Here is a 16,045-nt window from a genome sequence, read left to right on the forward strand (position 1 = left end):
ATGGTTGCCGTTCGTTCAAGGTCAGGGAGAACATCGGTAGATAAATGAAACTGCATATTATACTAAATTGGTTTGAAGGAAAAAAATGTAGAGATTAAATGTAAGGCCACACACACGCTGCCATAAGTGTTCCCGAGTTGAGTGGCTCATGAATGTCACTTTACTTTGACGATGAACTCTCAGAAGTGTCAAGAACAAACACTGAAGAGAAAGCAAGTGCGAGACAAGTTAAGAAAAGCTCAGCCAGTCAGTCTGGAGGCACTCGAAACGAGCACTGCAAAGGACTTGAAATAAACCAATCGAGGTGTAATTGAAATGTAGACTTTCAGATGAAGCGCTTTCACAAATACATGGAATTTATGGATGGGTAATGACGGCCATTTTACGCAGTGAATCCTCGTTAATCGCGAGAGACACATTCCACATCCACCTGAATTAGATTAAAAATAAATAAATCCACAATTCGAGAGCATATGTTTTGTTAGTTTTACCTTTTCTGCATGCTTTAAACACATTTAAACTTATTAACTTAACATAACTATAAACTTATTAGCCATTTTACTGGATTTAGACTGATTTTGCAAGGCCCACAGAATATTGCGTTTTATTGCTATAAAAACATGGAACCTACCAAAAGATTAGAGTCTCTTGTTTCATCAGGAAAAAAGTATATGTCTATATATCTGTTTCCGTTTTGCAGCAATTAGCATTAGAATATAGCTAAGTATCATCATTATTTTCAAATCTGTTTAAAACACTAGGTAAAAGAGCTTTTTCGCAAAAAGGCCGTGGTTGATCTCTTATACTTTGCTGCCACCTGCTGGCCGTTTTTTGTAATATGCGATGTCGACTGACAACGACCAATCACAGCTCACCTGTTTCCTGAAGCTGAGCTGTGATTGGTTGTTTGGTTGTTAGGTTGTTACCTGAGACCTGAACAACATTGATGTCATCTTCAGTTGACAGCAAGTGACAAAATGGCCGCCCCCTGAGATGGACAAAAACGACTGGATTTTGCTGCTTAACTCATATTACACAAATTTAATCAGAACGTCTTGTTTAGACTAGTGAGGTCACATATATTATTTTCAGGGATTTTTTTGGTGGGATTGACTTCCCCTTATTCATTATTGATTTGTTATTATTTATGATAGACTTCTCCTTATTTAAGCACACTTTTCAAAGTAACTGTATTTCAAGTGTCTGTTCTCACTCTCGCTAGCAGAGTTTTCCACATAAGAGGCAAGGTGTGCTTGCTTCAAGCTGTATGTCACACCCAGTTGAAATGAAGTGCAACATTTTTAAACAAACCGTATCTTTTCATCTAATGAGCGTTTTCCTCACATAATGCTAACATATAATTCAAAACACTATAGATGGGCTAACAAATTAGCATAGATGTCATGATAATTACAAACCTTCTTATAAACATCTACTTCCATTTTAATACCCACCATTTTGCTACTAAATACTATTTGTGCGTGTTTTTGCACTCTGACAAAGCGGTAGTGTTGGTGGGACTTACTCGCCGGGCTGATGAAGTCTTTGTAAAGTCCGTAGGTCATCAGTGGCTCGGGAAGGCTCCTGCAAGGGTAGAAGGAGAGTCAAAATAAGTCAGAGAGTGAGAGAGAGAGAGAGCGAGAGAGCGAGAGAGAGAGAGAGAGAGAGAGAGAGTGAGTGTGTGTGTATGTGTGTGTGTTGGGGGGGGGGGGGGGGTGTACCGAAATAGCAGCCCTAACTGTTTTATGGGGTGTGTGCACAGTCATGATTAATGTGGCCCGGGCCGGGAGGGGGGATGGAATTAGATGGCGCACGTGTTAAGATAACCAAGTTCATCTGAAGGTACTTTCACTGCGGAGCTGGACGCTGTCCAGGGGCACTTTGAGTCTCGGAGGAAACTGAGGACATTGGTCTTATCCCAGCAGGCCAGACAGAGAGTAGACAAGTCGAGCGCATTACTTCCAAGTAATCGACTTTAGCAAATGAATGAACTGGAGAGTTCAAGAAAAAGTACCAAATATTACAATACACGTCGCGGTTCAAATCATTATGCGTGTGGGATTTAAGTTCAATAGCTATTTGAGTTTTGAGTTTTTGCATGTACACACAAAAATAAATGTTAGGGAACATTTAACAGCAACGTTAAGCTATTAATAGTAGCTGCATTTGGGAGAGAAGCAGAAACATACTTTCACTTTTGACTGTGCACGAGGTGCATTCAAGGGCCACTAACAAAACAGGGCATCTGAAACGTAGATGAAAAAACACTATCAATCGATTAAACATAACATCAAGATTCCAAAGTAATAATTGTATTGCTTTGGCCGGAGTACAAAAAGAGCAAACAGCTGAGGATTTTCAGCGAGTAACGCGAAGATAGGTTCCAGGAAAAAAAAACAATAAACTGCAAGAATTTGCAAGTTTTGGACCATAAATATGTTGCTGTTCGCTGAACAGATTATTTCAATTTCCAATAGGGAAAATGGCATGCAAATTGAACATAAACAACTGTGTTGGACCTTGGGAGCTTTCGCCTTATGCTCATAAAAAATAAAAAGTAAAGTATTAGAACAGACTGATGAATTCAAAGGGCAATTTCAAAGAGACAAACTTGATTTCCAAACGAGTCAACCTAAAGCAGAAACAGCCTACATTTACATACATTTAAACCGCCTCGGTTTGCTGAAGCCAAAGTGCATTTTAATATCCATGCTTCACCCACACGCAGTCAACCTGGTCGGTGAGCGCGGAATAAACGAGCGACCTTGCATGATTAACTCTGTGGCAGTTTTATAAACGCATAATCAGGCTTTTGTTGTTGTTGCAGTTGCATTCAACAGTTGGGCTCCCACATGGTCACCGTTTTGGACAGAAGCTTACCTGAGGTACAGCTTCAGTGCACTGGTTATGGTTTTTACATCCCAGTCCTCACTGGTGGACAAGTCCACTTCGTTGCTCTTCTCTTCTAAAACAATCAGAAAAAGATATTCTTGCAAATTTAGGGATATGCAGTTGTGGGGGAAAATAAAGTACAAATGCTTTTTTACTAAAATAGATTTTTCATTTCTATGTTTTTTTTTTATGCAAGAGCAAACAGAAGGCTTTAATGCAGCTTCTAACATGAAGAGGTGACTTAAAGTAATGGTAGTTATTACAAAAAACGGCCAGCAGCTGGCAGCAGAGTATAAGAGATCGGCCAGGGCCATGTTGCAAAAAGCTCTTTTTGCTAGTGTTTTCAACAGGAATGTGAATAATGATGTAACTTAGCTATATGCTAATTGCTGCAAAACAGAAACAGATACCAATATACTGTTTTTTCATGATGAAAGAAGAGACTTTTATCTTTCTTTTGGTAGGTTCCATGTTTTTATAGCAATAGAGTGAATTAAAAGTATTAACGTTCAATAGACAAAAATCAACAAACAGGAAAAGCTAATTCAGATATGGCCCATTTTAACCAGAACGCTAAAAAATTCATCTTCAGCTATAACAGTCTCCACTAACTAAATACGGTATACAAATTAATCCATCCATTATCATCTATCTCTGTGGGCTGCCATTTTGGCCAACATCTCCCTCTGCTGTCGATTGAAGATGACGTCAAACTCTCCCAGCTGTCACAGCCCAAATGTTCACTCAGTTTGCTCATATTATGTTTGCAATGCGAGCCCGAGGGCATGTGTGACATTAACTCCTTCACTGCCATTGACGGTTATAAACGTCAAAAAAATCATTTGAACTATTTATATTAGTTTAACATTTTTTTTTCTACTTTCGTTATGGAAAGTATAAAAACCTAGATTTTTTTATTGTACATTTAGAACAGATATAAAATGTGTGATTAATCGTGAGTTAACTGTTGAAGTCATGCGATTAATTACGATTACAATTTTTTAATTGTAATTAATCGCATGACTTCACTAGATAACTCTTGATTAATCACAAATTTTATATCTGTTCTAAATGTACAATAAAAAAAAAATTCTAAGTTTTCATACTCTTGTTAACAAAAGTGGGAAAACATTTTAAACTAATAGAAATAGTCCAAATTAATTTTTTACCTTTACAGTCATCAATGGTAGTGAATGAGTTAATTTCAGACCACAATTGAAGGGCGGTATTTCCAAAATGGCGGCCTCGTGAGATGGATGGTTATTGTGTTGAGACTAGTGGGGTCGCAAACAGAACACTCTTGCTAAGGACATTTTGTGTTCTGTTTCCTTTTAAGTAAAGGAGTTGAACCAGCGTCATTTTTTTTTACACTAATATATGTACTTGCCACTTCTGGGAATACACCCTCGCAATCTAATAGCAAATTGGGACTTTTTCTTAGCGAGGCGAGAATAAATATATACAGTAAAAGTTGTAACGAGACGTACGAGGCGATAAAAGCGCTACAGCTGGGAGGGCTTTCGATCCCGGTGGACGTGAAAGGAAGTTAGTGGTTCTACGCTAATTACAAGATTAATTAATCCCTCACTACTTCAGAGGCTCTGCGGGGACTCTGGAGAGATGTCGGGCTGGGAATTGAACTTGCAGAAGCGTGCTGCGTCATACGTCAGACACGGGAACGTTACTCATCTATTTTTTCCAGGATACTTTATTCCACTAATTTCTTTGTCTCACAGTCGGTGGTGCAGGTCCACAGTGGGCAGACTCCAAACCCAGACACCTTTCTATACGGATTAGATTATTTTTGACAAATGTTTGTAATAGAAATAAACTTTGGGGGGGGACTTACAATATAATAAACCATTGCCTATTTGCTGTTTGCTTGCCACAAACCACACATTTCTGTTTTTATTCTCACCGAGAGGCATATTTTTATGGGGCTTTTTTTGGTGGTAATTTCCTAATATGCCACAAATTGGAACCCAAAGATAATAGGAAAGTAGTAATTACTGTCACCTATACCATAAAATTAGTATTTTGTGATATTTACAGTATAGGCAAATAAATAATTATCTTTAATTAAGTTAATTAAGTATTATTATTAATACTTGGGAAGCTATGCTGGGGGAAGAGCCAGAGCTACTTTCAAATGACGGGGCAGCTTTTCTGGAACACTATCATGTCAAAGCCAAAAGGTAAGCATAGCTGCATTATTTTTTGTTGCACAGATTTACTTTAGCTACAGTTAACAGCAGAGCATCTGACAGGTGGCACATGGTCAAAAGTTGTCAAAGCTGAAGATGGAGTGCGGGGGTTGTTTGTGTTTGCCGATGTGTCAGCTGCATGTGCCACCGGATCTTTTACACTATCTAGTGTTCTTCGGCGGTTTAGCGATGAAGTGTCACCTCCACCAGTGAAAATGCAATTAATGCTTTGACTGTCTTTATGGGTGGATTCGTTGTCATCTCAATGTCATTTTGTTTTAATGTGTTAATGTGTAAAACAAAACAAAAAAACAAAACTGTATTTATGCTAATATCGTATTTATGCTAATATCCAATTGATCAACCAGGTCCGAGTTGAACTTGTTTTGTTAGTTTGAGTTGTAACTTGTTAACATTTGAATTATTGCAAATGTTATTTTGTGTTTCTTTAATATGTATTGCATTTTCTTTCAAGATCCAAAAAGATGGACGTCTCACTTGATCCGTTAATGTTTACGGTATAGTATAAAATGTCATAGAGTTGTGCTACATAACTGTACAGCAGACACCTTCGTTTGTTATGCCGTACAGCGGAGCCAGTCTTGTCTGACACACAACACTCTCTTGAGTTTGTACTGTAACACACACTGCGATTGGATGCCGGCCACGGATTCGAGACGATGAAGAGGAGGAGGAGGAAGAGGAGGAGGAGGAGGGTTCTCAGGGTTTAAAGTGTGTGATTCACCCACACAGCACTGTGGATGTCAATGTGCATCGTGTATGCGCCACCATGTGAGCTGTTTGACGAGCTACAATAAAAGTTGCGTTTACTTTAGAGTTCATTCAAGCAATCAATTAATCACCCCCACTATCTTATAATATACTTACACAACAAAGCAGCAAAGCTAGCAAAAGAAAACGTTCTGTAAACTTTACCCCTAATTAAAACAAACTTTAAGAGCAACCACTTGACTGAAACTACATTATGACCACTTGCTTGAAGGTAAATAAGGACAACAAAAAATTTGATCACCCACGATAATAAACAGTGTTACGCAATATTAACTTGACAAGGAGGCTTCATCATCTTTTTAACGGCACATTTCTTGATACAGCGCTTGTATTGAATCTCATTGCTTTACTATGGGCTAGAGTGTCAGCTAATGGGACTGTGTATAGCATGAGTGTGCAGCTTTGTGGAAGACGAGACAGGCCTGGCTGCTCCTGCTGCCTGGGTTTGTTGTCATTCTGAACACAGCGCTGGAAAAGTGAGCCCCGCGCCTGTGTGAGGAGGCGGCAAACTTGCAAGCAGGCGGGGAAGGACGCGCGGAGGAGAAAGTTGGAATAGGCAAATGAAGGGCCGAGGAAGGATATCGAGTGTAAAAGATGCCTCTGGGTGTGTGTGGGTGTGTGCGTGCTTAGTGTTATTTGATTCTCATTAAATTAAAGTACAATTTTATTGTAATACCACTATATATTTTTTTTAATTCTCGATACAATGCAATTTGCTTTCTCATTGTTTCACAAATATTATTGAAGCTAAAAATGTTATTACTTTTTGGGATGTTTTTTGTCTAGTATTTTACTCTAATTCTCATAAGTATGACTTTCTTGTACAAATAGAATTTTATATAATAATAATAATAATAATAATAATAGTATGACATAAACGTTGCTAAATTACTTTTTTCTAACTATTCAGCTAAAAAAAGATAAAAGTTCGCAAAATATTAAATCTTACTTGTAATATTTAATTGTACAGTTTATTTATGTATGTGCTATTTACCTATTTTCTTGCTGTAATATAAATGTTTTCTTGTTATATAAAAACATTCTTCTATAATTTTAGCATTTCTGTGTAATTTTTCAATATTATTCTCATATTTACAGACTTGATTCTCATTAAATGATGCTTTTCTTACCAAAGCATGACTTTGTTTTAATATGACTAATTTATTCTCATTAAACTGCAACTTTTTCCACAATTTTATTCTTATAATTGAATAATTAATTCATGCAATCTTAAAACTTTCCCCCCCCAATTTTCTCTTATTAGTACAACTTTTTTCTTGTATTATTTGTAATTCATTCTCGTAGTACTGCTTACTGCAAGTCTGCAACCCATATATTAATACTACTTTATTCTAGAGCATTCTCACAACATTTTTTATTTATTTTCTAATATGACAAGCTTTATAGTCACAAAATTAATAATTGTCCTTTGAATACCTCAAATATATTCTCAGAACTTGTATCACACCTCAGCTCTACACGCTGACAATTGCATGATGAAGTACTGTCAAAACAAGTGAAAATTCTTTCTTGGTTTCAACTGTGAAAGTACATGCTCAGTCATCATGTTCATTGTATGAAAGTCGTACTCGCTATGGGGTATATGCCACGGAGGAGGCGGAACTTCCGACTTACTCACATCAGCTTTGTTTCCGGTTCCGGTTTGCGACGTGTGGGCTGCGTCTCAGTACTTGCACTTCCGCCTTTAAGCGTTCCGGTCGACGGGCGCGAGTGTGTAGTGTGTCTGTCTCAGTTGTCCGAAGCATTTCAGAGAGCTGAGACGCGGATGGGGGGGTGCAGGGGTGGGGGTGCGAGTGTTGGAACGCGGCCAGCAGTGGCCGGAACCGGCGCTGATGTGTGAAACCCGGAAGTCCGTGGCATCTACCCCATTGGCCTAGCTGAATGAAATGCTAACCCTAACTCTAACCTTGGCCTATTTAGAAAAAAGCATGTAACACACGTTTTAAGACACTATGGAACTGCTTTCAATTGTACAAAAAATACCTTATCCATAAAAAATAATGAAAAAAACTCACCAATCATTAACGAGAGGAGCTTTTGAACCTTGGAGCTGACTCCCACGACTCTGTACAAGCCTTGGTCGTTTATACCTGTGCAATGATCATAAAATGTTGCTTGAGTGGCATTGCAACGATTTCGGTGGCATGGGAACAAGCAGAAACATCAAGTAAATTAACTGTGGGACAAGTAGTAATTTACATGTAAATACATCAAGAGAAACTGGGACTATCAGCGGGAAGCCATTTTCAAAACTGGTGCATGCCTGACCCCTGGTGTACACAGAGAAACACTGCAACAAAGTCCTCCTTAATGGGTTTGCTGTCTGCATTTTTAAAAAGCACGATCTCTCCTGGTAAATGAATATGAGGATGTGAAATTTGCTGTATAATTATGCTTACCTCGTGACTCTATGGCGCTGATGGAGTTCTTCACAAAAGTCAGACCTACGTCATCTAGCTGAGCGTCAACTGCAAGAGAATATATATATATATATTTTAAAACAACTGCAAAACTAATATGACTTTTTGCTCAAATTTCAACTTTTTTTCAAAAAATGTTCCACTTAAAGCATCTAAAATAATAGCTTTTTACACATTATACTATCATATTCATATGATAATGATTTTTGTTCTAACATTACATTGCTATTCTTGTAAGGATTAATTACGAAATTTCATCTGTTTTCTAAATTTCTTTACGACCTTATTTTCAAACATTTCTGACTTCACATGAACTTATTCTTCTAAAATTTTGACTTAAATCTTGTAAAATATGTTTTCTTGTTATATTGCAATCTTACTCTCAGAAAATTATGACCTTATACTTGCAAAGTTTCAGTTTTAAGCTTGCACTATATCAACTTCCATCTCATAAAAAACATGACTTATTCCTTTAACGATTTCATTCTCACAAATGTATTACTTATTCTTTTAAGTTAGTAAAATAATTCTTGTTCATACACTTGATCCCAAACGTATGACGTTTTGTTTTCTCTGGTATCAACTTCATTCATGTGACATTTGCTTTATTCTCATAATTTATAGACTTAATTCTCATGAAATTAGGACTTTTTCCTTGTAATACTGAAACTTCAGTCGCAATGTTTCCGTTTTTAATATTCTGACACAATTCTTGGGAAATCATATTTATTTAGGACTTTTTCCTTGTAATACTGAAACTTCAGTCGTAATGTTTCCGTTTTTAATATTCTGACACAATTCTTGGGAAATCATATTTATGTCACTATAGCAACTTAATTCTCATAACAATGACGACTATATTGTCCTAAAATGATTTAAAGATGCAACACATTTCAACCTTATTCTCATAATTATTTGACTTTATTATCACCATTCTGTCACTCGAATATTCGATACATTTGATAATCATCCTGACACTTACTTCCTCTTTCTTTAGAATAGGTCCTCCCAAGATATCGCCCGACCTGTAATGACACATATTTGTTATTGTGGCAAAGTGACATAAAGCGCAGCCACGGGTCAGCGCAACAGTGGCAGTTTAATAGCATAGAGAGTTGCGGATGATGACATAGTACAAAGTTGTTTGACTCACAGGTTCCTTCCCACCCATGGCCAGCATCCAGAATTTGTGGTCACCCTCTGACAGGGCCTGCACTGTGAGAGCTGTGCCTGGCCTGAGAGACACCAGAAAATGAAGGCCATGGCAAACATCGTATTTCATCAAATAGTGGCCATCCCGCTAAAAGACAGTGACAGTGAAGTGCGCCAATTTTGAATTCCTGCAGTTTTTTCAGGGATTTCCCCAAATACCAAAAATGTATATTGAATGTTTTTTTTAAATGATTTTTTGGGGTCCAAAAATAAATCAATAAAATAAATAGATGAAAGTTTCTCATTCTCTGATTTTTCGTCATGTGGATCACAGACACTTCCCTCAAAATATAATGGCTACTATTTTCTGTAAATAGGGTATCAACTTCCATTTTAAAAACAAACAAATCAAACCATACCGATCTGTAATGTCGAGCTCCAGGCAGAACCGCCTGTCCAACATGTCTGTCGTTTTGCGGACGCAGGACCTGAGCGTGACTGACTCCGTCTCACCCTAAAGAGGAAAAAGAAAAACAAAACTCAAGGTGAGAAAACTACTCCCAACAGGTCTGTAAGTTTGAATGTCCAATACAGAAATGCACACTCACACTCCTTCCGCCAGATCTGTGGTCAAAAGTCACCATATGCAGGATCTTCTGCTCTTTGACAAACGTGCAGTAGCGTTTTACCCAACTTGAACCGAAAGGAGGTGGTCCTGAAAATCCAAAAGGGTGAGAAAATATTTAAATTATTGTTAGCATAAGCATGTCCACTATATGGCATATGTACCATTACCAACATCCAAGCACTGGCAACAAATAAATAAATAGCACTCTTGAGCCTGATACTACAAGTCCAAGAAGGCCCTTTGCAGAGTGCAATATTTACAGTGAGCAAATCACAGAAAACGACAAACAAAGGGTTTGAGGGTAAAAGAAAGCTGACGAAAACATCTGACATTGAAATTGAACAGCAATCTTTACGTTTTTCCTGGACGTAAAGGTATCCCTCGCAACTGATAGAGCTCGTCTGTCTGTAATCCTGAGGCGCCTCTCGAATCCTTTTCATGAGCTCGTTGACCTCTGAACGCGTGCCCTCAAATCGACTCCTCGTCTGCGGGAGGAGACGCGACATTTGCAATAATTAAGAGAAAAAGACAGGTGGGGGCGTTCTAACAGAGTACACATTTGGCCGCAATTTTAAATGTCGAGTACATGCATTCACACTCGCACACCTCAGGGAAATTTAGAGATGTCAATCCATGTGACATGTAAACTCGGGAGCCCTAGAGGAGTTCAAATCTGTTCATCATCCACTTTGCGAAGCAAAATTTGCAGTATTGGTGTGTAGAATTGGGGCATTTTTTTTAACTTAGAGTACATTATCAGTATTGAGTGGCATTGATGCATCGGCTAGTGACAAACTACAGAGCGATTACAAATTGAAGTTACACAGAACAGAATCAGAGCTGCAATATTTAGGACCCACAGCACGCACTTTATAGGTTTAGCATGGGAAAAACCAGAAACAAGAAGTCTGAAATGGTATTACAGTACTTACATTCTGAATATTGATCTGTAGTGCGCGTTTATAATGGTCAAAGTCTTTGGCAAGCTCGAAACCCTGGTGATAAAAAGTGAAGACTGTCTGAAAGAAGGCCAGCATCTGCAAAAGAGGATGACGGCAAATTGAGGACACCATCCCGTGTCACCGTGTACACTAGTGTATACACACTTAGTACATACAGTACATCGAGCTGGGGGGGGCGTGTCACTCACCGGCTCCACACACTCAAATTTCTTCCTCTCCTGGATTTCCTGCAACTTGCACACGTAGTCCAGCGACTCCTCCTGGAAGTGCTGCTTCATGGTTTCCACCTGGACGTCTGCCTGTAGAGAACACACACACACACACACACACACACACACGGCGAAGATCATTCTAATCGTGCACAGATGCAAGTCTGGAATCCGGTGGGATATGTTGCGGTGGGCGCAAAGACTTAGCGGGTCCTCTCTCGTCGTCGCTCGATCCAAAAAAAAAAAAATGGGAGAGTGGGGCTTAAATGACCAAGCTGGAAGAAGCTGAAGGGGAATGCTTGAGGGGAATGAATGATTCTCCGAGGAGAGTCTGAATCATTCGTTCTACCTCCAGGACAATAAATTCAACCAGCGATGACTTGAGAGTCATTTGTGGGCAAAAATACAAGCAGAATTCAAGGACAAAAAAGAAAAACCTAAGACCAGCAAGGACCAGAGTGTACTGGCCTTGCTGCGCAAATACTGTTCAGTATATGTTCCTGCAACTGGAGGAAATCCCGACGAGATAATCACCATAATTATGTCTATATTATGATCGTAACAGCAGTAGGCTATCATCAGCTGTAAAACGCTGTTTACACATCAATGGATGAACAATAATAAAGAGCTTTCAGCAGGATTTACTCAGTATTTGGGCTTTGCTTCAAAAGGAAGAAAAATGGGACATTTTATGGAAAATTTACGTTTTCATTTCTTATATACAAATAGTGTCTCCACACTATCAAGTTTGAAATCAAACAACCGAGGGAATCTTTTGTTTGCCAAAATGTGTCTATAAGCAATTAGGCCTGAATTTTGCCCCACTCTGACACAACATAGGGAGAATTTACATAACGCCGCAGAGAGTACGCAAAGGTAAAAAATAATAATATATTTTTTTAAAAGCTGGATTGAGCACGTTGCGATTGAGCATTTTAAATTCTGCCCCCCCAAAAAATTGCAGTAAAAGTCATTGTTCCAGTACTGCAGCAGACTGAGAAAATTGTTGCAAAGCTTTATGAGTCACACAAACGTTTTTTTTTTTTTTTTCTGGTTCAGTTCATTACTGTTTAAAATATCCAACTTTAAGTGGTAGGTGTCCTACTCATTATTGCCACTGTGTAGACGTGTACCCTGCGCTACAAAGTTTTAAACAGTCACAATGTCAACAGTTTCAAGTGTCCTCTCTTATCACCTTACATGGACACATGGACAAGCAAGCAAGAGGTGGCCAGGGGTCTCCATTCAGATGGCAGTATGGATTGTGGCGCACACTGCGGCGGTCACAGTTGACCTCGGTGGTACGGTCAAAGAGAGTGCACGCTTCCTCTGCGTGGGCGCCAGGAAAATTGTCACTTAGAAGCTGCGTCACTGGGAGCCTCACGTGGTCCGACAGGGCTTTGCGGCGGAACACCAAAACCCAAACAATGACTAACTAAACATGAGCGTTCGGAGGCTAAAGAGATATGACAAGGCTTTGAGATTTGTTACTTACAAAAGATGTTCAATTAAAAAAGCAGGACTAAAATAAGGTTTTACAATTCAGTTAGGCTCGCGCAATTCTATGCGTTTTTTTTTTGGTTTACTTTTTAATCTACATTTATGTTTTTTCACAGGACTGTGGGCAGTTCGGATTATAGGAATTATTGGAATTTTGTGTTGCAATTTTGCTAGATAAATAAATGGTACTTTTTATTTAGTTTTCAGTTTGTGTGATTTATAACAAGCAACAACATTTTAAAATCACACCTTCAATTCACTATATTTGGTCCTACTTAATGGATTTCCGAGTTATTTCTTTCCTCTTTATTTTATTAATCTTATATCACTAATTGTCGCTCAAAATATATTGGGAACATCCTTCACAGTTAATGTGCTTTTCCACGAGTGTGCCTCCAAATACCTCTTGTAGCTGGGGCTCTTTCTTCTTGGCAGACATGTTGAGAAGCTTCTCCAGCGAGCTGTAGTATTTCTCTGTCTCTTTCTCATACTTTTTCCTCTCCGCCTGGACCAAGAAGAGCGAAGGGAGAATCAAAGCAAACCAAACTGTTTTAGCGAGGGAGGGGCAATTAACCGGGATACAGTACCCTTACTGTACCAAGGTGCTCTTTCCTGAACTTCTCCAGAGGTTTCATGAGGGTTTCTGTGATGTTTCTCATCTAGATAGGGGCCAATATGACAAAACGTCATTAACACTTTCAACATTTAAATGACCCCTTCTAGGAAACCTGTTTTTTTTTTTATACTGTATATATTTGGCTATTATATATTATTCAATACTATAGCTAAACATAACCAAATGTTTTTCCATCCCCTGCAAATAGCGCAGGAACACTGCCTAATTATAAGATTTGTCATAACATTAAGAGAAAAAGTCATAACATTTCGACGTCATTACAGAAACATTACTTTTAATTTGAAATTCAACTTAAAATTACAACTGTAATCTCATAGGGTTTTTTTTCTTTTTAGTGTAGCATTAAACTCTTTACTAAATAAAGGCTTTTATGAATTGCGCTATTATGGGGGAAAAAAAATAATTACAACTTGGAAATGACCCATCATGACGGAATGGACCGCGTTCGACTTGTGTTGGTCCCAACAATAAAGGCAACATGTTTTCCCCGTTTCCCGCGGGGGTTCTCCTGCAATGGTGGCCGCGGAGACGTGTCTGTGCCTGCAGTCCGTTCCTCAGTGCACTGTGATGTCATCCCACACTTTTTAACCACACTACCGTCTTGAGCGCAGGGCCTTAAAAGTTGTCAGCTCCAAGTCATGAGTTTGTGAGTCTCCTAATGACATAACAATGATGACCTTGTAGCCAGCAGGATTTGTATTTAAAAGTGCGAAACAGCCACTCCCATGAAGGTGCAGCGGCAGTGACCCTTAGACAGGCAGAACTCGCAACACTATCAGCATTCATGTACCCAACGAAGCAGGCTGTTTTTCCCCTCATTTTTACCCCTGCTGCTACTCCTGGAGAAAATGAAATTTGCCTCCCGGGACCTCTTGCTGGATGACGGAGCAGGACGTTAATAGATACGAGTACCAAATATGGACATTAATACATGCTGGCTGGTTGGAACTACACACACTGCAACACACATGCAGGTATTTCCCAGACTTTTTCAAGCAGGCTCTGACTGGTCGCGCTCACCATCAGCTCTCTTTGGTCTTCCAGGTTTTTGAGGAATGAGGAGAACTCTTGCAGTGACTCATCTGGAAAACACGAGTTTAATGGTCTCTGATAAGGTTGCAAAAAAGAAAGGGAAAAAAAGTCCATAAAAGCAGATAGAAGTGACCCGAGTTTTTCAAGATATGAGAGAATTTTTTTGTTTGTTTTGACTTGAAGTGAACTCCCTCAACTCATTTCAAAATAAGCAGCAGTTTGGCAAATAGTCAACAATTAAAAAAAAAAAAAGACAACAATAACAAAAAAATAAGAGGATTAACCTGTTTAATGCCACCTTCAGTTAAAATTTACAGTCAAACCAAAGACCAACCAAATAATTGGGCCTTAAGAATGTCCATGCTAACATGCTTCATGCTAACAACGTGCTAACAATTAGCAAGAATAGCCACATTGGTATAACACTTGAAGCAACGGATATTTGATCACAAACTGTGTAGATGTAAATGTAGACAGACAATACTAACACAGGCATATATTCTATATCTTCTGTAGGGATGTAACAATATCCATCACATCACAATAAGATACCATATTATCACGCTGCTGCTATTAATTATCGTAACATGACGACGATATTGTGACAATTTTACTATCGCGATAATATTGCCGTTATCGTTACATCCTTAATCTAGTAATCTGTACACAGGTGACTAATAATATTGCATTTTATTGAGTCACTGATTCAAAACCCATTGATTTGTATATTTGGGGATTTTTTTCCAATTATTTTTTAATATTTTGGAGTTTTTAGAGGAGGTTTTGGGGATTTCCTAATGTTCCCACCGTGTTTCATGGAAAACATGTTTTGAATGTCCAATTCAGTGGTTTTTTTTGGTGGGGGAAGAATTTTTTGTATGTATGAATAACTGGCCTGTGTGTACACTGCAAAATATATATATTTTTTAAACAGCTGCTTAAAAACGTGCAATGAAGCAGGAGCGCAAAAGATTAACAGCAATACTGTATAGTGGGGATTCACTGTAGAGGCATTCCAAACATTTGGTCCGGCATTAAATCACTGTACATTACTGTCAAGACACACAAGAGCAATTATATTTAAATTTGACAAGAAATGAGTATAGCCAGAGAAGAACCAAAGAAGACAAACATTTTCATTTGGTGGCGACACAGGCAGCGGTTCGGCGGTGTAGACTTACCAATGCACCGCTCATCATCCGTTTTGGCGTCGCCGACGTACTCAAACTGAAATTCTCCCAGGCACTGGGCGAACTTTCTCTGCGCCAACCCCAACTCTGAAAGAAAGTACATAAAGACTATTAGCTCAGTGGACTAGTGGTAGAGTGTCTGCCCTGAGATTGGGAGGTTATGGCTTCAATCATACCAATGACTAAAAAAAATGGGACCCATTTTTTTTTTTTCATTTTTTCCTTTCGGACACATTATTAAAGGTTACATAGATGACATCACATCATTTGCCTCCCTGCGTGACACTCAGAGCCAGAGATGAAAAAATTACCGACATTCTCTACTTGAGTAAAAGTACAATTACTTGTGTAAAAAACAACTTTGGTAAAAGTAAAAGTACTCACTCAAATTATTACTCAAGTAAAA

At 38.6% G+C, this 16,045-nt stretch overlaps 1 protein-coding gene across 3 annotated transcripts in view; it reads right to left on the minus strand.

Moving 5' to 3' along the window:
• arhgap10 (Rho GTPase activating protein 10) overlaps positions 1-16,045 on the minus strand; it is a 46,308-nt gene that overhangs the window by 21,243 nt on the left and 9,020 nt on the right. For 2 of the 3 annotated variants that reach the window (XM_086082631.1, XM_086082633.1), the window contains 15 exons: positions 15,631-15,726; positions 14,438-14,499; positions 13,368-13,439; positions 13,184-13,285; positions 11,260-11,370; positions 11,042-11,146; positions 10,465-10,594; positions 10,090-10,196; positions 9,901-9,995; positions 9,483-9,564; positions 9,312-9,354; positions 8,309-8,377; positions 7,925-7,999; positions 2,881-2,965; positions 1,526-1,584 (listed from right to left, as the gene is read on the minus strand). In XM_086082631.1, coding sequence (XP_085938757.1) covers positions 1,526-1,584; positions 2,881-2,965; positions 7,925-7,999; positions 8,309-8,377; positions 9,312-9,354; positions 9,483-9,564; positions 9,901-9,995; positions 10,090-10,196; positions 10,465-10,594; positions 11,042-11,146; positions 11,260-11,370; positions 13,184-13,285; positions 13,368-13,439; positions 14,438-14,499; positions 15,631-15,726 — 1,293 coding nt within the window. The remainder of the gene's footprint in view (positions 1-1,525; positions 1,585-2,880; positions 2,966-7,924; positions 8,000-8,308; positions 8,378-9,311; positions 9,355-9,482; positions 9,565-9,900; positions 9,996-10,089; positions 10,197-10,464; positions 10,595-11,041; positions 11,147-11,259; positions 11,371-13,183; positions 13,286-13,367; positions 13,440-14,437; positions 14,500-15,630; positions 15,727-16,045) is intronic. The other variant, XM_086082632.1, reaches the window with a different exon arrangement.

The sequence above is a fragment of the Leptonotus elevatus genome, chromosome 8 (genome assembly GCF_054856555.1).
Source record: "Leptonotus elevatus isolate MCC_2025b chromosome 8, RoL_Lele_1.0, whole genome shotgun sequence".
Taxonomy (NCBI): Eukaryota; Metazoa; Chordata; class Actinopteri; order Syngnathiformes; family Syngnathidae; genus Leptonotus; species Leptonotus elevatus.